Source organism: Pristiophorus japonicus, chromosome 10 (genome assembly GCF_044704955.1).
Source record: "Pristiophorus japonicus isolate sPriJap1 chromosome 10, sPriJap1.hap1, whole genome shotgun sequence".
Classification (NCBI taxonomy): Eukaryota; Metazoa; Chordata; class Chondrichthyes; family Pristiophoridae; genus Pristiophorus; species Pristiophorus japonicus.
The window spans coordinates 200,811,864-200,832,775 of record NC_091986.1 but is presented as its reverse complement, the minus strand read 5'-3'; the positions used below and the strand labels follow the sequence as shown (position 1 = coordinate 200,832,775).

Below are 20,912 nucleotides of genomic sequence, written 5' to 3'. Positions count from 1 at the left end.
ATGTGCGTGCGCTGAGTGCATTTAAATTACATTACAATCCTAGCTGCTATGTCAGCTGTGGCTCAGTGGTTAGTACACTTGCCTCTGAGTCAGAAGGTTGTGGGTTCAAGTCCCACTGCAAGGATTTGAGAACAAAAGAAATCTAGGCTGACACTCCCAGTGCAGTGCTAAGGAAGTGCTGCACTGTCGGAGGTGGCATCTTTCAGATGAGACATTGGGCCCAAGTTTCGGGCTGTGCCTAAAACGGCGCAGCCCCGATCTGGACGCCTGTTTTTCACGCCACAAGGTGCGCCTGAGAAAAACTTACCTATTCTCCGGCTTCCTGCAGGTCCTCGGGAGCTGGGCGCGGCGCAGCACGAGCTGTGGGGGGGCGGAGCCAGGCCCCTGTGCTGAAAACAGTGCCGGGACCTCTGCACATGCGCGCTACAGTGGCCGCGCATGTGCAGTAGCTCCAGGCGCCCAAAACTGTGTGGGAGGGGCCCAAAGCACGCAGCCCCTAGCCCTGGCTGAATGGCCTCACTGGGGCTGCGTGGATAAGGCTGCCTCCCACGCCCAGCTCCTGCTTCCCCCTGACCGGACCCGACCCGACTTGACTCCCGCTCCCCCCCGCCCCCGGACCGGACCGGACTGTCCCCCCCCCACCCCCCGACCTCCGCTCCCGGACCCCCGCTCCCGACCCTCCGCTCCCTACCTCCACTCCTGACGCCACCTACCTGTCAATCCGGTAAATCAAAGCCCGAAGTCTTGGGCCTGGCTTGGCCCAGCCCGTTCAGCCTCCCTCTCCTTTCTTTCTTTCTCTCCCCCTTCCTCCCTTCTCTCCCCTCCCCCTTCTTTCCCTCCCTCCCCTCCCCCTTCTCTCCCTTCTCTCCCCTCCCTCCCTTCTCTCCCCCACTCCCTCCCTTCTCTCCCCCCCTCCCCTCCCTCCCTCCCTTCTCTCCCCCTCCCCTCCCTCCCTCCCTTCTCCCCACCTCCCCTCCCTCCCTTCTCCCCCCTCCCCTCCCTCTCTTCTCTCACCCCCTCCCCTCCTCCTCCCTCCCTCTCCTCCCTCCCTTCTCTCCCCCACTCCCTCCCTTCTCTCCCCCCCTCCCCTCCCTCCCTCCCTTCTCTCCCCCTCCCCTCCCCTCCCTCCCTCCCTTCTCCCTTCTCTCCCCCCTCCCCTCCTCCTCCCTCCCTCTCCTCCCTCCCTTCTTCCCCCTCTCCCCTCACCTCCTCTCCCCTCCCCTCCCCTCCTCTCTCCCTGACCCCCTCTCCTCCCTTCTCCCTGCCCCCCCTCCCCTCCCTTCTCCCTGTCCCCCCTCCCCTCCCTTCTCCCTGCCTCCCCTCGCCTCCCTTCTCCCCCTCCCCTCCCTTCTTCCTGCCCTCCCATCCTTTCTCACTGCCCCCTCCCCTCCCTTCTCCCTGCCACGCCTCCCCCTGCCCCCTCCCCCTCCCCCCATCCTCCTCCCCAGCCCCCTCCTCCTCCCCCTCACCCCCCCTCACCCCCCTCCTCTCCACTCCCTCACCCCCCCCTCCTCTCCACCCCCCCTCCTCACCCTCTCTTCGCTGTCAGAAACACAGACACTGACAGACAGAGAGTGAGAGAGACACACACAGACAGACAGAGAGATAGAGACACTGACAGAGACACACTGGGGGAGCCGTCCCAGCACGCTGTTGGAGGATTCCCGGTGCTGCAGTCGGTAAGTAGAAAATGTTTTATTTATTGATTTTTTTAAAACATTTTTATTTTTTTATTAATTTTTTTTGATTGATTTATTGGTTGATTTATTGATGGATTTATCATTGATGATGGCTCTTTATTTGTAAAACTGAAGTGTTTAATGTTTGTAAACTTCCCTTTAAACCCCCCCCCCCCATTCCCTACGCCTGATTTGTAACCTACGCCTGATTTTCTAAGTGTCGGCAAGGTTTTTCTGAGCATACAAAAATCTACACTTATTCCATTCTAAGTTAGTTTGGAGTAAGTTTTCACTGCCTAAACTTTCAAAACGGGCGTAAGTGGCCGGACACGCCCCCTTTTGAAAAAAAAAATCTATTCCAAACTGAAACTGTTCTAACTGACTAGAACTGGAGCAAACTAAATGCCGAGAATTGCAATTTCTAAGATACTCCATTCTAAACCAGTTGCTCCAAAATAACAGGAGCAACTCAGGCCGAAACTTGGCCCCATTAAACTGAGGCCCCGTCTGTTCTCTCAAGTGTACGTAAAAGATCCCATGGCACTATTTAGAAGCAGAGCAGAGGAGTTTTTCTAGTGTCCTGGCCAATATTTATCCCTCAATCAACATAACAAAAAAACAGATTATATCTGATCATTATCACATTGCTGTTTGTGCAAGCTTGCTGGTATGCAAATTGCCTGTTGCGTTTCCTACATTACAACGGTAACTACACTCCAAAAATACTTCAGTGGCTGTTGCAATGTATTTGCTTCATGGGTTCTTTGCTTAAGAACTCATTGCTACTAAGAATTAGTTGGTTTATTAGCAAAAGGTTTAACAATCACACTACACATTACCAGTACAACCACCAGCCTCATCGTGAATCCTCCAAACCTAACTGGCTGGGGTTTTATTGAGTCTTGTGAACATCATGACACGTAACTGGCTAAGCCACTCCCAACTCAACAGGTCTACAACTATTAAATCAAATGCCCCCTTTTAGCAAGGGCACTCTCAACAGCTCTACAAACCTGTGAGCATACTCACAGGTGCATACATTACAGCTGTAAAGCGCTTTGAGACGTCTGGTGGTCGCGAAAGGCGCTATATAAATCCAAGTCTTTGTTTCTTTCAAATTATCACCCTAGATATAAATCTGCTTTCTGTGAGGAGCGAGTAGGAATTAAAAGAAAATCAGTAGACAGGAACTTTCAGAATATTAAGTGATTGGTCTACAGCCATCTTTACGTCAGATCAAGGAAACAAATAGTCTGCTTTAAGGTCCTCTTGCAGCTCCCTTCTTACTGATCTGTGACACGCTGGAAAAGCCTCACCACATTACATTCAAGTCCTGGACAAACACGGAATTTGTAAAGAGTTAGAGTTGTTAAAAGAAAAGCAATGTCATGTATGAAAGGGGAAATCAAGCATCTTGGAGACAGTTTTAGCAATGGAGGGAATGTGGAATCATCATTTCAGGTCAGAAGGTATTGCAAGTCCAGAAAGAAGTCAACAAAGTAAAGGACTAATGATGGTGGTGGCATCAAAAGTGATTGGTGATAACTGTTGGCAAGCTTGCAAGAGATATGAAGAAATACTGCCCTCTAAAAATTTGAAGAAACCAGATTTTCATTGCCCTATTGAAAGAGCATAGCCATCTGGGGCCAAAATTGCCTCTTTCTATAAGGCCTCTGTCTGTCTGAAAGTGACAGCCACGGGTTGGTGCGGACTGGCCGCTGAGTCTCCGCTGGGGGGCCGCCATTTTGAAAATTGCACTTCCTCAGTTTTGGAGCGGTGTCCGGGACCACTCCGTCTGTTTCCCCGTCACGGTGTGCACGCGCCAACCCCTTACCGACTGGCGGGGACCCCTTCCCGAAATTGCCCCTTTCCAGGACTTGCCCCATGGGAGCAGCCCCCCCACCAGTCGGTACCCCCAACAGCTTTTGCTGTTGGTACATTCTCTGGCACCAAACTTATGGTTTACAGGCTGTAGTGATAACCGCCCTCCTGTATGGCTCAGAGACGTGGACCATGTACAGTAGACACCTCAAGTCGCTGGAGAAGTACCACCAACGCTGTCTCCTGTAAATCCCCTGGCAGGACAGATGCACCAACATTAGTGTTCTCGATCAGGCCAACATCCCCAGCATCGAAGCACTGACCACACTCGCCCAGCTCCGTTGGGTGAGTTACATCATCCGCATGCCCGACACGAGACTCCCTAAGCAAGTGCTCTACTCAGAACTCCTACATGGCAAGCGAGCCCCAGGTGGGTAGAGGAAACGCTTCAAGGACACCCTCAAAGCCTCCTTGATAAAGTGTAACATCCCCACCGGCACCTGGGAGTCCCTGGCCAAAGATCGCCCTAAGTGGAGGAAGTGCATCCGGGAGGGTGCTGAGCGCCTCGAGTCTTGTCGCCGAGGGCATGCAGAAAACAAGCGCAGGCAGCGGAAGGAGCGTGCGGCAAACCAGACTCCTCACCCTCCCTTTCCTTCAACCACTGTCTGTCCCACCTGTGACAGAGACTGTAATTCCCATATTGGACTGTTCAGTCACCTGAGAACTCACTTTAGAGTGGAAACAAGACTTCCTCAATTTCGAGGGACTGCCTATGATGATGATGAAATATTGTCCAGGACACTGAAGATAACTCCCTTGTTTTTCTTCAAAATAATGCTATGGGATCTTTTACGTCCACCGGAGAGAGCAGACGGTGCTTAACGTTGGTTTAACGTCTCATCCGAAAGATGGCACCTCCGACAGTGCAGCACTCCCTCAGTACTAGATTTTGTGCTCAAACTCTGGAGTAGGACTTGAACCCACAACCTTCTGACTCAGAGGCGAGGGAGCCACCCACTGAGCCACGGCTGACCCCCATAGCAGCAGGGGGAAGGGTAGTGAGTCCCGCAGGTCTCTTTATCCTGTTTTATTTGCATATTGTTGTGTTTAATTTTTGTGGCCTCAATTTGTAATTCACCAATCCTGCGAGTGTTATTCATCTGAGGAGAGAATTTTTGTTTTCAGTGAATTTGAACTAGTCAGCTTTTTAAAAATTTCACTATGTTTCTGTGTGCGTGCTAAATATGAACTGGGTTTAAAATGTTTTTTTTGTAAAGGCTGCAGTAAAGGCAGCCATTTGAATTTGCAACTGTGGCACTTTCATTTCCGATCACAATGGAACTAAGTTCTCACTACGTGTGGGTGCACCACCTTACAAGCCCTTTTTTTCGGTGCTAGATCCCACGTGACAGGTTTATTGCTGCTATGTTCTCCAATTCGTCATGCTTTCGAGTTAAGAAAGGAAAAATCAGTAATGCCTATAATCCCCTGTTAAAATCAAACCCATTCCCAGCATGTACGTTTTGAAGGCACGAAAGTGGGCAGGGAAGTGGACCTGAGTCCATGATCGGATCAGCCATGATCGTATTAAATGGCGGAGCAGGCTTGAGGGACTCTGTGGACTACTCCTGCTCCTATTTCTTATGTTCTTGTGGTGAAGGAATAACACCAATGTGCACCCATGTGGTTTCCTGCAGAGATCTGGAACCTCCAAGTCGCACACAATCCTGACTTGGAAATATGTCGGCCGTTTCTTCTTCGTCGCTGGGTCAAAATCCTGGAACTCCCTCCCTAACAGCACCGTGGGAGCACCTTCACCACATGGACTGCAGCGGTTCAAGAAGGCGGCTCACCATCACCTTCTCGAAGGCAACTAGGGATGGGCAATAAATGCTGGGCTTGTCTGCAGCGTCCCTATCGCAAGAATGGTGCCAGGGGATGTTTTACATTACGGTTAAAGTGCCATTATAACAGAACAGAAGGGGGGAAAGCATTGGGCTAGAAATTCGTTGTCTTTGCGCCGCCCATTAGCGCCCGAGAGGGGCATTATCGGGCCGCCGTGCACTTACCGCCCGAGCGCCGCGCTGTGACAGCCTGCCGCCAATTTCACTGGTGGTTTAGCAGCGTGCGCTGTCATTTAGTGCTGCGCTCTCTGGCGCCACCCATTTGGTGATGTCATGCGCGTGCAACACCCTCTTACCGCCCGGGCGTGATGCTGTTAACGACACCTATCATATTGGGCGTGAGTTTAGCGGGATGCTACAATGTTGCGCCCCGATCTCCTGCGCCAGGAGATCGTAACGTCATAGCCGCACGCATCGCCCCGTTAGCGCCCCAGCCCCGAAATTGGCTCTTGCCTCCTGCGACAGCGCCGGGCGAAAACACCGACATCTCTAGGGGATGCGTATCGGGCGGCCGGCCACTACTGGGGTGAAGATTAAAGGCGAGGTGGCCGAGTGCTGATCGCACGGCAACCCCCTCCATGCTGGTCCAGGTGGGTGCCTTTTTCTATTGCAGAGTCGGCAACGTGGGCCCGTCCCTTTCAGGGAGGTAAGGGCCCCTCGGACACGGCAGCACTAGATGGCCCAGTGTACAACGCTGCTGAGGCGTCTGTCCCAGGAAGGAAGTGAAGTGCTTGAGTTAGCGCTCCGCTTTGTTCCGGGGGCAGTAACCCCAATTTCTCGAGAGGGGTGGGACTGCCGCGCCTGGCGCTAAGTCTCGCGTATCCCGGATGTTACCGCCCCCAGACAGGGTGATAATGAATTTCACCCCCAAAGCCTTTAGCTGCCTTGCTCCAATTCACTGAAACTTCCCTCCCTCAAAGGGAAGGGCCAATGCTGAGGTCGATTGAAGGTAAGGCTTTGACTGGTCGGCCACGGCACCTGCGATGACGAAGACCTGCCCCACGGGAGGTGCAAAGGAGGCCAATTTCTCCCCCAAAATCTCCTCTCCCTGTTGCCTGTAAGGGTCCGACGTGAAATCCGTTTAGCTAGACTTACCCAGTAGCGTGAATCCACAGTATAAAACCACCTACATCTCAGCACAAATTGTCACTCTCCCTCACTGGTGCAGCACAGGGTGTTCTTCTGGGTGTCGGTACGACACATTCTAGGAATAACATAAAGGAGGCTTTAATCTGCCTTCCACCATGGGCCAAGGCTCACTGAGATAAGGGTGCTTGATGTCAAGGGATGAAATTTTTCCTGTTGATAATTTTACAGAAAACATTGTACTCGGGCTGACTTTTGAGTGTCAGAAGTGCCTTTGTTCCTGAGCTTGAGTATCTTTCACATCAAAGAGTGCCACATTTTACAAAGCAATTCATTTATTTACTTTTGGGAATTACATGAATGTAAGTACTAAAGCAAATGGCAGAGAGAAAATCCTTCGTCACCTCATCAAAGTGCTTCTTTAAGTCCTCGTCGCCATCAGGCAACAACGGATTTGAAAGATAATTTTGTGTTGTTTTACTGTGGGCCGTACAGTTTCACGATAATGAACTGTGAATCATTTCTTCGGTCTGCATCACAACTATTTACCCTCCAGTGTTGCAGATGTGGCTTCCAAGTAACAGTAACTTTTGGCCTCTGAAAGGTTTTTTTTTGAAAGTGGCTTTGTGATTTATGCTTTGTGATGGTTTGTATTCTTCCCGTGCCAATGGGATGCCTGGCTGTGACACACATCACAGACTGGGCACAGGAAAGAATGCCACAGATCTTGCTCTGATCAAGTACAGCTGTGCCAGGCCCCAATTAAAATTCAACGGCGAGAACAAAGGGCAGCAACCACCTCAATCACAAGTCATTTCAAAATACGGAAACAAAAAAACACGAGCAATGCTGGAAACACAACATCAGAAAGAGAAAAGCCAGGTTGCTGTCCTGGGTGTCGGCTTTCTGTCAGAACCGGTTTCCACCCAAAACCATTCAAGCATTTTCCATTTTGTGTTTCAGATCTCCAGGATTTCTCAAGCTTTCCTGTGGGGAAGGAAGGGTAGGTTGGAGGCCAAGCAGCCCAGGCCTTTTCTGCGCACATTTTTGGCAGCTGTTTAGAGAGTGGCGCTGTCTGAGATTGGCAAGCAGGCCAATATCATGTTCCCAATTGGCAGCCAACAGTGCACCAGGCTGGTGGGAGTCATGTGGGGACCAGCCTAGGGTACCTCGACCTCCGATGTTTCCCTCCTTTTGTGGGGCAAAATACCTGCCCTCTATTCAACGCTTCCTTCTGCGATGGTGTGACTTAGAACAGGACCTTGCCGACAGGGGAAATCATTGGAGAATACTCACGTCCCAACAATCAATGGCAAAGAGCTTCAGACCTCTTTTAACACTCTACATCAAAGCCCTGTCATAATCATTAACTTGCTTCCTGTATCCAAAGGTCACCCATAGTGCAGATTCATATTCACAGTGCTGTTATTTAATATGTTGCAAAGTAGTCTTACAATCTCGTGATGAGTCAACAATTCAGAATGACTCATATGAAAGGAAGAAAACTTTCTCTTGGATTCCAGAGTGTTTCATTCAAGTTGGAGTAGGGGTGAGTATTACCCATGTACAGCCTGTTCATTAAAAGGTTGTTTACTATTTCGATCAGTTATGATGAATATGTCAGTTTTTTTCCTCCAGTTGCAGTGCAGAATGCTCAAGATCCACTGTGCAATTCAAAAAAACACCCAAAGCAAGTGTTTTGCCACTGGCACACGTCACTGAAATGACATGGCGCCGAATAACCCTTTTGTGAACTGAATATCTTTTAGAACTTGCACGTTTGTTAACTGCCAATGGGGAGAGCATGTAGTTATATTCAAACACTAAGGGGGCGGGGGGGGTGGGGGGGATGAAATGAGTCTTGTCGTACCGCAATATGGGCGATAGCCAATCAGCAGCCGGGTTTGCAGCCCGCCAAAACGGACTATCAATTCGTTATCGCCCAATTTGAGCTACCACCCAAGACTCACTTCATCCCCTTAGTCTTTAAATATCATCATCATCATCATCATCATAGCCAGTCCCTCGAAATCGAGGAAGACTTGCTTCCACTCTAAAAGTGAATTCTTAGGTGACTGAACAGTCCAATACGAGAATTACAGTCTCTGTCACAGGTGGGACAGACAGTCGTTGAAGGAAAAGGTGGGTGGGACTGGTTTGTCGCATGCTCCTTCCGCTGCATGCTCTCGGCGATGAGACTCGAGGTGCTCAGTGCCCTCCCGGATGCTCTTCCTCCACTTCGGGTGGTCTTTGGCCAGGGACTCCAAGGTTTCGGTGAAGATGTTGCCTTTTTTCAAGGAGGCTTTGAGGGTGTCCTTGAAATGTTTCCTCTGCCCACCTTGGGCTCGCTTGCCGTGTAGGAGTTCCGAGTAGAGCGCTTGCTTTGGGAGTCTTGTGTCGGGCATGTGAACAATGTGGCCCACCCAACGGAGCTGGTCGAGTGTGGTCAGTGCTTCAATGCTGGGGATGTTGGCCTGATCGAGGACGCTAACGTTGGTGCATCTGTCCTCCCAGAGGATTTGCAGGATCTTGCGGAGACATCGTTGGTGGCATTTCTCCAACGATTTGAGGTGTCTACTGTATATGGTCCATGTCTCTGAGCCATACAGGAGGGCGGGTATCACTACAGCCCTGTAGATGTATAGCTACATGCTCTCTCCATGGACTAGTTGGTACAAAGCCATACAGACCAGAAGATTCCCAGATCTGGAGACTGATCTTTGCTGAGGGATCTAATTTGACCTACAGCAACTGTTGAGATGCTACCGATGGTCTCAGTACCCCTAGTGTAGGGTAAAGGGAGAATAAAATCAGCCAATGTTCCCATTCTTGTCCGTTGTCAAGTGATGACGATTGGAAAGTGCGTTGTGAATGTTCGGTGAGGACAGGATCAAGCTCAGGACACCCAGAATTGAAAAGGGTACTGAAAGGTGGACTCTTGGGCAAGATACTGGTGAGCTGCCAACACTTGTTCAAAATCATGAGGGGTCTGGACAGAGTCGATAGAGAGAAACTGTTCCCATTGGCGGAAGGGTTGAGAACCAGAGGACACAGATTTACGGTGATTGGCAGAAGAACCAAAGGCGAAACGAGGAAAAACCTTTTTACGCAGCGAGTGGTTGGGATCTGGAATGCGCTGAGAGGGTGGTAGAGGCAGATTCAATCGTGGCTTTCAAAAGGGAATTGGATAAGTATCTGAAGGAAAAAAAATTGCAGGGCTACGGGGAAAGGGCGGTGGAGTGGGACTAGCTGAAGCGCCCCTGCTGAGAGCCGGCATGGCCTCCTTCTGTGCTGTAACCATTCTATGATTCTACCTGCAAAGGAACCCAACAAAGGATCATCGATTCCATTCGAGGAGGGGAGAAGATCTCAGGGTGAACAAAAGATAGGTACATGGAGCTGCCAGTGAGACCAAGAGATGGCCACTGATTAAAATTGGATTATTTTTCCTTCCATTTTGTGAGCAGTCACAGCACAGCTAAGCCTTGTGCAACAATTGATGCATCCCCCGTTTTACTAAAACACTTTCTTCCTATTGTTTATTTGCACAGTTTAACCCTCAAAGCACTTTACAGCCAATGAAGTACTTTTGGAGTGTAGTCACACCATCAACATGTGGTCTGAAAACGACTTCAATTGCAGTATGGGCAAGAGGGCTTGTTGCTGTTAAGAAGCCCAATACGTAAACACTCTTGATGATATCAAGAGTGTACGCTCAGCTACAAGTAATCTGAAGCACAGAAACCAAAACTATCTAGAGCAAAATGCACAAAAAGGCCCCAAAGTCTAACAGTGAACACAAACTTCCTGTTATCAGGTGCTTTATGAAGATTAACATCAATAGATGGATTGATAAGCACAGCAAAGTAATCATTTGAGTCTGCTGAGGTTTTATCAATGGGTGGGAAATTCACAATGTTCTGTTTATGTAAGTTTTCTCTTCCTCCGCTGAAGGCACGGACCCCCGCTTGGTTATGATCTTGAAATGCATTTAACTGGATGCTAGATAAACACATGAGGAAGAAAGGAATAGAAGGATATGTTGATGGGGTTAGGTGAAGAAGAAAGAAAGAGTTGGATTTATATAGCGCCTTTCACGACCACCGGACGCTTCAAAACGCTTTACAGCCAATGAAGTACTTTTGGAGTGTCGTCACTGTCGTTATATTTTGCCCCTTTGTGGTGTTCATTCGAAAGGCCTTTTCGATTGCTGCGTTTTGAACTATTTTGCTCGATTTGACACACAGGAAGGGCTTGATGCAAATGCTTTGCTGCCATTTTAGACTTTTCTAAAATTACCATGAAGTAATGTGACTTCAGCAATAACTAGCAGTCAACAGGCCAGGGAACCTGGTGCCTGTAATCTGGTCTTAATGTGTCACTGTCATCCCACAGAAATCTTCAGGACAGCTCCTCCCAAGTTCAAACTAGAGAGCTTGAAAGTGTGCTGTCAATATTGGCAATGAACGTGTTGGCATGTTCGTGTGAAAGTCATCTGCTGCTAGCATAACGGACATTCGGCGGTTTATTTTAAACATGCATTAAAATAGAGAACACAGGAACTTCATAGGAGCGTGATAATTCATTCATTACATAACCATATAGTGCAATAGAGTAATAGAGTCACAGCTATGCGATATATTTTCATAGAATGAAGCCATTCGGCCCATTGTACCTGTGCCAGCTCTTTGAAAGAGCTCTCCAATTAGTCCCACTCGCCTGCTCTTTCCCCAGAAACATTCAAATTCTCCTTTTCAAGTATTTCTCCAATTAACTTTTGAAAGTTACTATTGAATCTACTTCCCTTTCAGGCAGTGCATTCCAGGTTGTAACAATTCGTTCATTTCTCCCTTGCATTTTTTACCAATTATCTTATATCTGTGTCCTGTGGTTACCGACCCACCTATCAATGGAAACAGCTGCTCCTGATCAACTCTATCAAAACCCCTCATTATTTTGAACGCCTCTATTAAATATCCTCTTACTCTAAGGAGAACAATCCCCGCTTCTCTAGTCTCTCCACAAGTCCCTCATCCCTGATACCATTCCGGTAAGTCTGCTCTGCATCTTCTCGAAGGCCTTGACATCCTGAAGTGTGGTGCCCAGAATTGGACACAATACTCAAGCTGAAGCCTAACCAGTGATTTATGAAGATTTACCATAACTTCCTCGATTTTGTCTTCTACGTCTCTATTTATAAAGCCCAGGATCCCGTATGATTTTTTAACAGACTTATCAATTTGTTCTGCCACCTTCAAAGATTTGTGTACATACACCCCCAGGTCTCTCTGCTCCTACACCCCCTTTTGTTTTCACAGTGGTCAAAAGTCAAGGGAAGAAACTGTACAATTATATTAATGAGCATATTGTAAAGGCAGTGAGTATGTTCCAACTGCTGCATCACAAGCATAACAGCTTCATTTGTGTCCTAAAGCCTTAGATAAAGGGAAATTACAATGTCTCATTACCCAGTTGATTTATTTTGTGGCCATTATTTTTTTTGTGCTGCCTTTTGAACATTTTATTCTTGCGCTCATCAAAGTGTAAGATATCAGTGACCAGAATGAATCTCTTCTTTTTTCAGCATCAGGTATAGATAGACTGAACACCACTTGTGTATCTGTAAAGCATGCACTCCCATGTTCCGCCACCAGGGAGCTCACCCCCTGAAGTCCCAAGGGATCTCAGCATCCCTTGGGAGAATTGTATATAAGCCGGCCCCTAAGGCCTGTTCCTCACTCTGGAGTGTCTTATTAAAGACTGAGGTCACTGTTACTTTAACCTCCCTGTGTGCAGCCTCATCTGTGTTCGGAACACAATACTGGTGACGAGAATATGAATCCAACGCAAAGATGCAGCAAACTGTGGGCATCCTGGAGAAGTTCTCGGAGGGTGAGGACTGGGAAGCCTATGTCAAATGGCTAGACCAGTACTTTGTAGCCAACGAGCTGGACGGAGAAGGAAGCGCTGCAAAAAGGAGAGCGGTCCTCCTCACAGTCTGCGGGTCACCGACCTACAGCCTCATGAAGAATCTTCTGGCTCCGGTGAAGCCCACAGCTAAGTCGTATGAGGAGCTGTGTACACTGGTTCGGGAGCATCTTAGCCCAAGGGGATGAGCTCCCTGGTGGCAGAACATGGGAGTTCATGCTTTACAGATACATAACACCACTAATATTTCTTCTTCTTATGCAGTCCCCCGGAGTCGAGGATGACTAGCTTCCACACTAAAATGAGTTCTACGTGGGACCTACAGTCTCTGTCACCGGTGGGACAGACGATGGTTGGAGGGACGGGTGGGTGGGGTGCTTGGGTTGTCGTGCGCTCCTTCCGCTTTTTGTGTTTGGCTTCCGCGTGCTCCCGGCAAAGAGACTCGAGGTGTTCGGTGCCTTCCCGGATGCTTTTCCTCCACTTTGAGCGGTCTTGGGCCAAGGATTCCCAAGAGTCAGTGGGTGCAAATAAGGTGGTTAAGAACATAAGAACATAAGAAATAGGAGCGGGAGTCGGCCACATGGCCCCTCGAGCCTGCTCCTCCATTTAATATGATCATGGCTAATCCGATCATGGACTCAGGTCCACTTCCCTGCCCGCTCCCCATAACCCCTTAACCTCTTATTGGTTAAGAAGCTGTCTATCTTTGTCTTAAATTTATTCAATGTCCCGGCTTCTACAGCTCTCTGAGGCAGCGAATTCTACAGATTTACAACCCTCTGAGAGAAGAAATTCCTCCTCATCTCAGTTTTAAATGAGCGGCCCTTTATTCTAAGATTATGCCCCCTAGTTCTAGTCTCCCCTATTAATGAAAATATCGTTTCTGCATCCACCTTGTCAAGCCCCCTCATAATCCTATATTGGAATTCAGAAGAATGAGAGGTGACCTCAAGTTGTTAATATAGATTGTAAATAGTTGGGGTCCCAGCACTGATCCTAGTTACTGATTGCCAATTCGAGAATTAACCATTTATCCCGACTTTCTGTTTTCTGTTAGTTAGCCAATCCTCTATCCATGTTAATATATTACCCCTAACCCCATGAACTTTTATCTTGTGCAATAACCTTTTATGTGGCACCTTGTCAAATGCCTTCAGGAAGTCCAAATACACCACATCAACTGGTTAAGAAGGCATATGGAATGCTTGCCTTTATTAGCTGAGGCATAGAATACAAGAGCACGGGGGTTATGCTTGAACTGCATAAAACACTGGTTAGGCCACAGCTAGAGTACTGCGTGCAGCTCTGGTTACCGCAATACAGAAAGGACGTGATTGCACTGGAGAGGGTACAGAGGAGGTTTATGAGGATGTTGCCAGGAGTGGAGAAGTTAAGCTATGAGGACAGATTAGATAGGCTGGATTTGTTTTCATTGGAACACAGAAGGCTGAGGGGAGACCTCATTGAGATGCATAAAATTATGAGGGGCCTAGATATAGTGGATCGAAAGGATCTATTTCCCTTAGCAGAGGGGTCAACAACAAGGGGCATAAATTTAAAGTAATTGGTATAATGTTTAGAGGGGATTTGAGGGGACATTTCTTCACGCAGAGGATTGTGGAGGTCTGGAACTCACTGCCTGAAGGGTGATAGAGGCAGAAACCCTCACCACATTTAAAAAGTACTTGAATGTGCACCTGAAGTGCCGTAATCCGCAGGGTTATGGATCTAGAGCTGGAAAGTGGGATTAGGCTAGATAGCCTGTTGTTGGCCGGTGCGGACATGCTGTAAACTTCTATGAATCTATGATTCTATCAAATTCATTGGCAGGATAGGAGCACCAATGTCAGCGTTCTCTCTCAGGTCAACATCCCCAGCATCGGGGCAATGACCACACTCGACCAGCTCCGGTGGTCGGGCTACATTGTCCGCATGCCCGATGCTAGACTCCTGAAACAAGCACTCTACTCCGAGCTACATCACGGCAGGCGAGCCCTAGGAGGGCAGAGAAAACACTTCAATGACACCCTCTAAGATTTATGTGTAGGAAGAGACGAGGAGATAAATCAAGAAGTGCAGGTTGATGCCACCAGCTTAGGTTTTAAAAATCTGTACACTTTGGAGAATGGAAAGTACTGCGAATCATTTGGCACATAACCACCCCTCCACACGTTCAGAACCTATACCAGCAAAGTGCCTATGTGGCATACAAGACATCTGTCCAAAACATTTCCCTTTCATGATTCAGAACTTCCAGGCATGTAACGGGGGTGCTTCTTTTGGTCCATGTGTGAGACCCAGGACCAGACTCTGAGGTGGGTTTGTGGTTAAAAAGGGGAAGTGGTTGCAGGGAGGGAGAGCGCCAGCCTACGCTAATGTCTGGAAGTGGAATCAGCCTCACAGTGAGCCACAACTCTTTGCCTTTAAGCCTCTTACATGATGGCCTGGATTAAACTGCTGCCAATAAGAAAGCCTGGAATAAAAACAGAAAATGCTGGAAATCTCAGCAGGTCAGGCAGCATCTGTGGAGAGGAAGCAGAGTTAACATTTCGGGTCAATGACCCTTAGTCAGAACTGGAGAGTGTTCGGAAAGAACAGATTCTTAACAAGCACTGAAAGGGGGAGGGGAAGAAAGAACAAAAGGGAAGGTCTGTGATAGGGTGGAAGAAAAGAGAGATTAGAGAGACAAAAGGGATGATGGCCCAAATTCAAATGGTAATGCCAGGGGTTAGAAAAACATTAGTCAAGATAGGGTGTGAATGGCGGGATAATGACCATCTGCCATTAGAGACAAGGAGATAAAAAGAAAGAAACAGGCTCTGGGGGGGAGGTTAGCGGGGGTTGGGGGGGGGGGCTGGCAGGGGGAAGCGAGCCAACGATTGGCAGCGGTTTTGCTTTGAAATTTTTGAACTTGAGGTTGAGTCCAGAAGGCTGTAAAGTGCCTAAACAAAAGATGAGATGTTGTTTCTGGAGCTTGCATTGAGCTTCGTTGGAACAGTGTAGGAGACCGAAGACAGAGAGGTCAGAGTGAGAGTGGAGTGGAGAATTAAAGTGACATTTTGTTCTTTCTCCCCCTTTTGTTCTTTCTTCCCCTCCCCCCTTTCAGCGCTGGTTAAGAATCTGTTCTTTTCGAACACTCTCCAGTTCTGACTAAGGTTCATCGACCCAAAACATTAACTCTGCTTTCTCTCCACAGATGCTGCCTGACTTGCTGAGATTTCCAGCATTTTCTGTTATTATTCCAGATACCAGCATCTGCAGTATTTTGCTTTTGAATAAGAAAACCTGGCTTATCTCATTGAGTTTGGGCATCTAGAACATCAAAGTGGCTGGCACACTGCAAACTGTCTTGAACAGCTCCTTCCATCAAGCTGAAGGTGGATGTCCATCATATACTGACGAGGACACTAAGATTTGGATTGACAACTGTCAGAAGACATTGTCAAGAAGCTGAAGACATGTGCTCATACATCCAGAATTTGGTGCCTACTATTATTGGGCTGTAGAAAGGCAATTGGTTGCTGCTGAAGCTCTGCACCTCCAACTGTTTGATGGAAGATGGAGGATGGTGAAAATGCACTCACCCATTTTATAGTGAGTTATGTTACCATGTTCTGAGGAGCTCCTTGCACCGGCTATCCACCTAGTGAGAGCTCAAACCTGTGCTCGTCACTTGACTATCCTCCTTGAGGGGGAAGTAAGGGGGTAAAAGTCTAACTTCTAATGGAACAATTCGATCAAGTCAATCCAAGTAGTAGACTCAATAATCTGATACCTGAGCTCGGCAGGCCCACAACACTACAGGACACGGCTGATGATTGACCAACCAACATGGTTCATTAATGGGGGGGGGGGTTTGGGTGGGGGTACACCTGAGGTTAGGGTTCATTCTCGTCTGGATAAACCTGAAAACCAATGTCATAACAAGTACAGTGGTCCTAACTGGGCAAACAGCAGGAAGCGTACATTTACTCTGCATGATATGCTGCATGATATTAGCTGGTCAAACTCGAGCAACACTCGGTTCTTGCCAACCTGCACCTACATGTTCTGGACTTGGGTGTGTCTCTACAGGGACATCCATATCAGTCAAACACAAGAAATAGGAGCAGGAGTAGGTCATACAGTCCCTTGGGCCTACTCCGCCATTTAATAAGATCATGGCTGATCTTCAACCTCAACTCCACTTTCTTGCCCGATCCCCATATCCCTTGATTCCCTCAGTGTCCAAACAAAAAGAAAGACTTGCATTTATATAGCGCTCTTTCATGACCACCAGACTTTTCAAAGTGCTTTACAGCCAATGAAGTACTTTTTGAAGTGTAGTCACTGTTGTAATGTGGGATATGCACAGCCAATTTGTGCACAGCAAGCTCCCACAAACAGCAATGTGATAATGACCAGATAATCTGTTTTTTGGTTATGTTGCTAACTCCGTTGCTCTCCTTCGAAATAGTGCCATGGGATCTTTTACGTCCACCTGAGAGAGCAGGCAGAGCCTCGGTTTAACGTCTCATCTGAAAGATGGCACCTCCGACAGCGCAGCAATCCTTCAGCACTGAATGGAGTGTTAGCCTAGATTTATGTGCTTAAGTCCCTGGAGTCATACTTGAACCCACAACCTTCTGAGTCAGTGCTACCCACTGAGACCTACAACAATAGTCTCCTCCACTTGTAATCTAGATTGGATACTTATGTCTTTTGCACATGTGTTTCTTTAATCTCTCTGAGTAAGGCGGCATTGTCAAGTTGGCAATGCATGAAACAAAGTTTGGCTTGAATCATAAGCTGCTTTATTCCACAGTAGGGCGAAACATACCACATGATCATTTGGTTCAAACGGGTACATCTATATTCCCATACATGAGACAAATTAAAGAACGAGTAAAGAACTACCCAACTTCAGTGGGTCATCATTACTCAAGCTAAACATATAAAATTCCGAAAGGCCTTGACAGGGGAGGATGTAGAACGAGGGGTCACAGTCTCAGAATAAGGGGTCGGCCATTTAGGACTGAGATGAGGAGAAATTTCTTCATTCAGATGGTGGTGAATCTTTGGAATTTCCTACCCCAGAGGGCTGTGGATGCTCAGCCGTTGAGTATACTCAAAGCTGAGATCGATAGATTTTTGGATGATAAGGGAATTAGGGATAAGGGGATAGTGCAGGAAGGTGGAGTTCAGGTGGAAGTTCAGCCAGGATCCTATTGAATGGCGGAGCAGGCTCAAAGGGCCAAATGGCTGACTCCAACTCCTATTTCTTATGTTCTAAACAGAATGATCTCTCTGTAACCGGCCCTGCAGCCCAGAGCACAAACACTCTCTCTGTAGTCTCCTGTCTTTTTCTTTAATTCCTTGCAGCACATCATTGCCTAACTGACTTGTTAGTGTTTGTGTTCCTTTCTTTAATCAGCCTGGCTCCAGTGTCAGTATTTAGTCATAACTGGCTAAAGGAACTAAGCCCCCCCCCACCCCCGCCCCATGGACTTGCCCCAAGAACGAAATGCACTAACCTAACTTGGCAATGGTGTCTGCTGAGTTAAAATCAATAAAATTACCGCAGCAGCAGCGAGTGTCAGATTGGCCCAAAAATTGCGTCCTCTCCGGTGCGTACGATGTGCGCACTCACCCGAAGAGGCCTCACAAATGTCGGTTCTCGGCGCGCGATGCTCATGTGGTGGGGACCAGTTTTTACGATCTATCAAAAAGATTGCACGCATCCCCGGGAGAAGGACATTTGCGGGCGGAGATTTGGCCTATTCGCCCAACTCTTGCCCTGCAAATGGCCTTCAAACTCTTGCGCCTCGTAAAAGCAGGCATATAATCTACTTTTATTAACGTAAGAGTTTTAAAACATAGAAAAATTAAATGTTATCACTTATTTTTATATGTCTATGAAGGTAAGTTTAATTTTAAACCTATTAAAAAAAAAAATTTTAAATTTCAAGAAAATAATTTTTTCTCTAAAACATTTAATTTAATGCAATTTCTATTCATTTTAAAAAAGGGAAGTGTTTTTTTAATTTATGTTTGTGTTTTATTTGATTTTAAGAGTATTCTCATTGAAAGTAATGGGAGCTCGGAGCTCGGAGCACCCATCACGATGACTGAGAATACTGCATTGTGATTGGTGGTCCAGGCCCACATGATGCCAGGATACACATACGATCCTGGAAGACATGTTCCCGTACACTGGACTGTGCAACTAGGCCTCGGAATGCAATCCTACATTCCTCCGGGACCACCAGGTATTTTCATTAAAAAATTTCAGTCGGAGGTGTTCGCCCGCAGGAAGCCTCCAACCACAATTATCAGGCCATTATCTTTCCATGTCTCAAGGATGCTAGATTCATCATCATCATCATAGGCAATTCCTCGAAGCGAGGATGACTTGCTTCCACGCCAAAAAGGGATGAGCTCACAGGTGTTTCAATGAAGGACCTAATATTCCAGGTCCCGAACTAATCTTGAAACATAGAAACATAGAAAATAGGTGCAGGAGTAGGCCATTCGGCCCTTCTAGCCTGCACCACCATTCAATATGATCATTGCTAATCATGCAACTTCAGTACCCCATTCCTGCTTTCTCTCCATACCCCTTGATCCCTTTAGCCGTAAGGGACACATCTAACTCCCTTTTGCAATATATCTAACGAACTGGCCTCAAGGGTGGAAGATGCCTGTGCGTGGATTTTTTTAACGTGTGGTGACCGTTGCACACCAGCCACCACACGGGCTTGACAGAGCTAGGTCTTGGTCCAGTGGCAAGGATTACCCAAGACGACTGCAGACCAGCTCCCCTGCACGGACCTAGCACGCACACGTATCGCAGTGTGGGCTGGCCTGTGTTGCCCTTGCGCCCTCGCCTCTTCTGAGCCCCAAACTCACGCCTCTCCTGGGCCCCAGTCACTTCCATCTACAAACTCTTGCCGCTCCTTCGCCCCTCCTGCTGTACCTGCAGTCAGCTTTGCAACCGTTGCCCTCTTGCAGCAGCAGGCGCTGATGCCTGCAGTGGTATGCCGCCGCACGCTGCTCACTCGAATGACCCCAGCCTGCCCATGGTCTTGAAGGCCGGGACCGCACCGATACACCCTGTTTTAATACACCCTGTCTGAAAACTAATATAAACCTGGAGACCTTACTGTTGTGTGACTTCAACAAATTTAAAGCAAACTTTAACTTAAAAGCACATTTTAAGATAACTAATACAACCAGGATGGAAAAATGGTCAAAAAATATTCAGAAATATGACAGCACCCTACAAATGCGAGTTTTTCCTTGACATTTTTAAACATGGACCTAGTCACCGGTTGATCACAACAAACACTGTACCTGTCTGTAGATAATAGAGTCAATTATAATTATCATGAACACATTACACATATCACTCTTCTCACCTTCATTCTGGCTTCGGATTTTGTAGCATTTATATTCCACTGGGTGCAGTAATGGTACAACCGTACCTTGCCCTGGTTTCTCATAAGTCACAATGAGATTTTCTACGCTGCTGAAAAACCGAGGAAGAACTCCTTTCGACGTCTGTTGCGTGGAAGAATAAAATTAAAATAGATTAGATGATGATACTTGACCCTGCAGTATAAGCCAGTCAGAGTGTTCAAGTTCACCAGGTTAGCTGCTAACTAAACAGAGCGGGACACCTCTCAAACCCGTGACCTCCGCCACCTAGAAGGTCAAGGGCACCGCATGGGGTCACCACCACCTCCAAGTATCTTTCCAAGTCACACACCACCTTGACTTGGACATATATCGCCGTTCCTTCATGATTTCTGGATCAAAATCCTGGAACTCCCTCCCTAACAGCACTGTGAGTGTACCTTCAACACATGGACTGCAGCGGTTCAAGAAGGCGGCTCACCACCACCTTCTCAAGGGCAACTAGTGATGGGCAATAATGCCGACCTTGCTAGTAATGCCCATTTTTTAAATATTAATGAGTCTGCCATGGGTCCCATGCATGCAATATTCATTTTGCAATTAAAAAGGATTCTGTATGGGCTAGTAAATTGTTTTGTCGAAAACAATGTACTCTAACCAGCATTGGGTAACTTAACAATGCCTTGCAGTCAGTAAGTGACAATATGGGAACTAAAAGTACTGTACTTTCAGATGATAGTCCTCCCACTGTGGAGTTAATATTAGTTTAATCAGCGTGCTCTCTTTTAATTCGATACTGGAAAGCTATCTGCAAAGGTTTTATTGGAGGTGCATTCTTGAAAAGTTATTTAACTCTCCTGTGGAACCAGTTGCTTAGAATTCCCAATTTGTAACCGTTTATTTGAATCTGCCCTTTCATGCACTTAAAACCCTCCGAGATCTCCGTGCTACTCCAATTCTGGCCTCTTGCGCATCCCCAATTTTCATCACTCCACCATTGGTGGCCGTACCTTCAGCTGCCTCGGCCCTAAGCTCTCTATCTTTCTCTCCTTTAAGACGCTCCTTGAAACCTACCTCTTTGACCAAACTTTTGGTCACC

General features: G+C 47.5%; 1 protein-coding gene across 1 annotated transcript in view; it reads right to left on the bottom strand.

Moving 5' to 3' along the window:
- The window catches only part of LOC139274903 (SH2 domain-containing protein 1A-like), a 98,696-nt gene that overhangs the window by 9,585 nt on the left and 68,199 nt on the right, over positions 1-20,912 (bottom strand). The window contains exon 3 of the mRNA XM_070891630.1: positions 19,816-19,957. Coding sequence (XP_070747731.1) covers positions 19,816-19,957 — 142 coding nt within the window. The remainder of the gene's footprint in view (positions 1-19,815; positions 19,958-20,912) is intronic.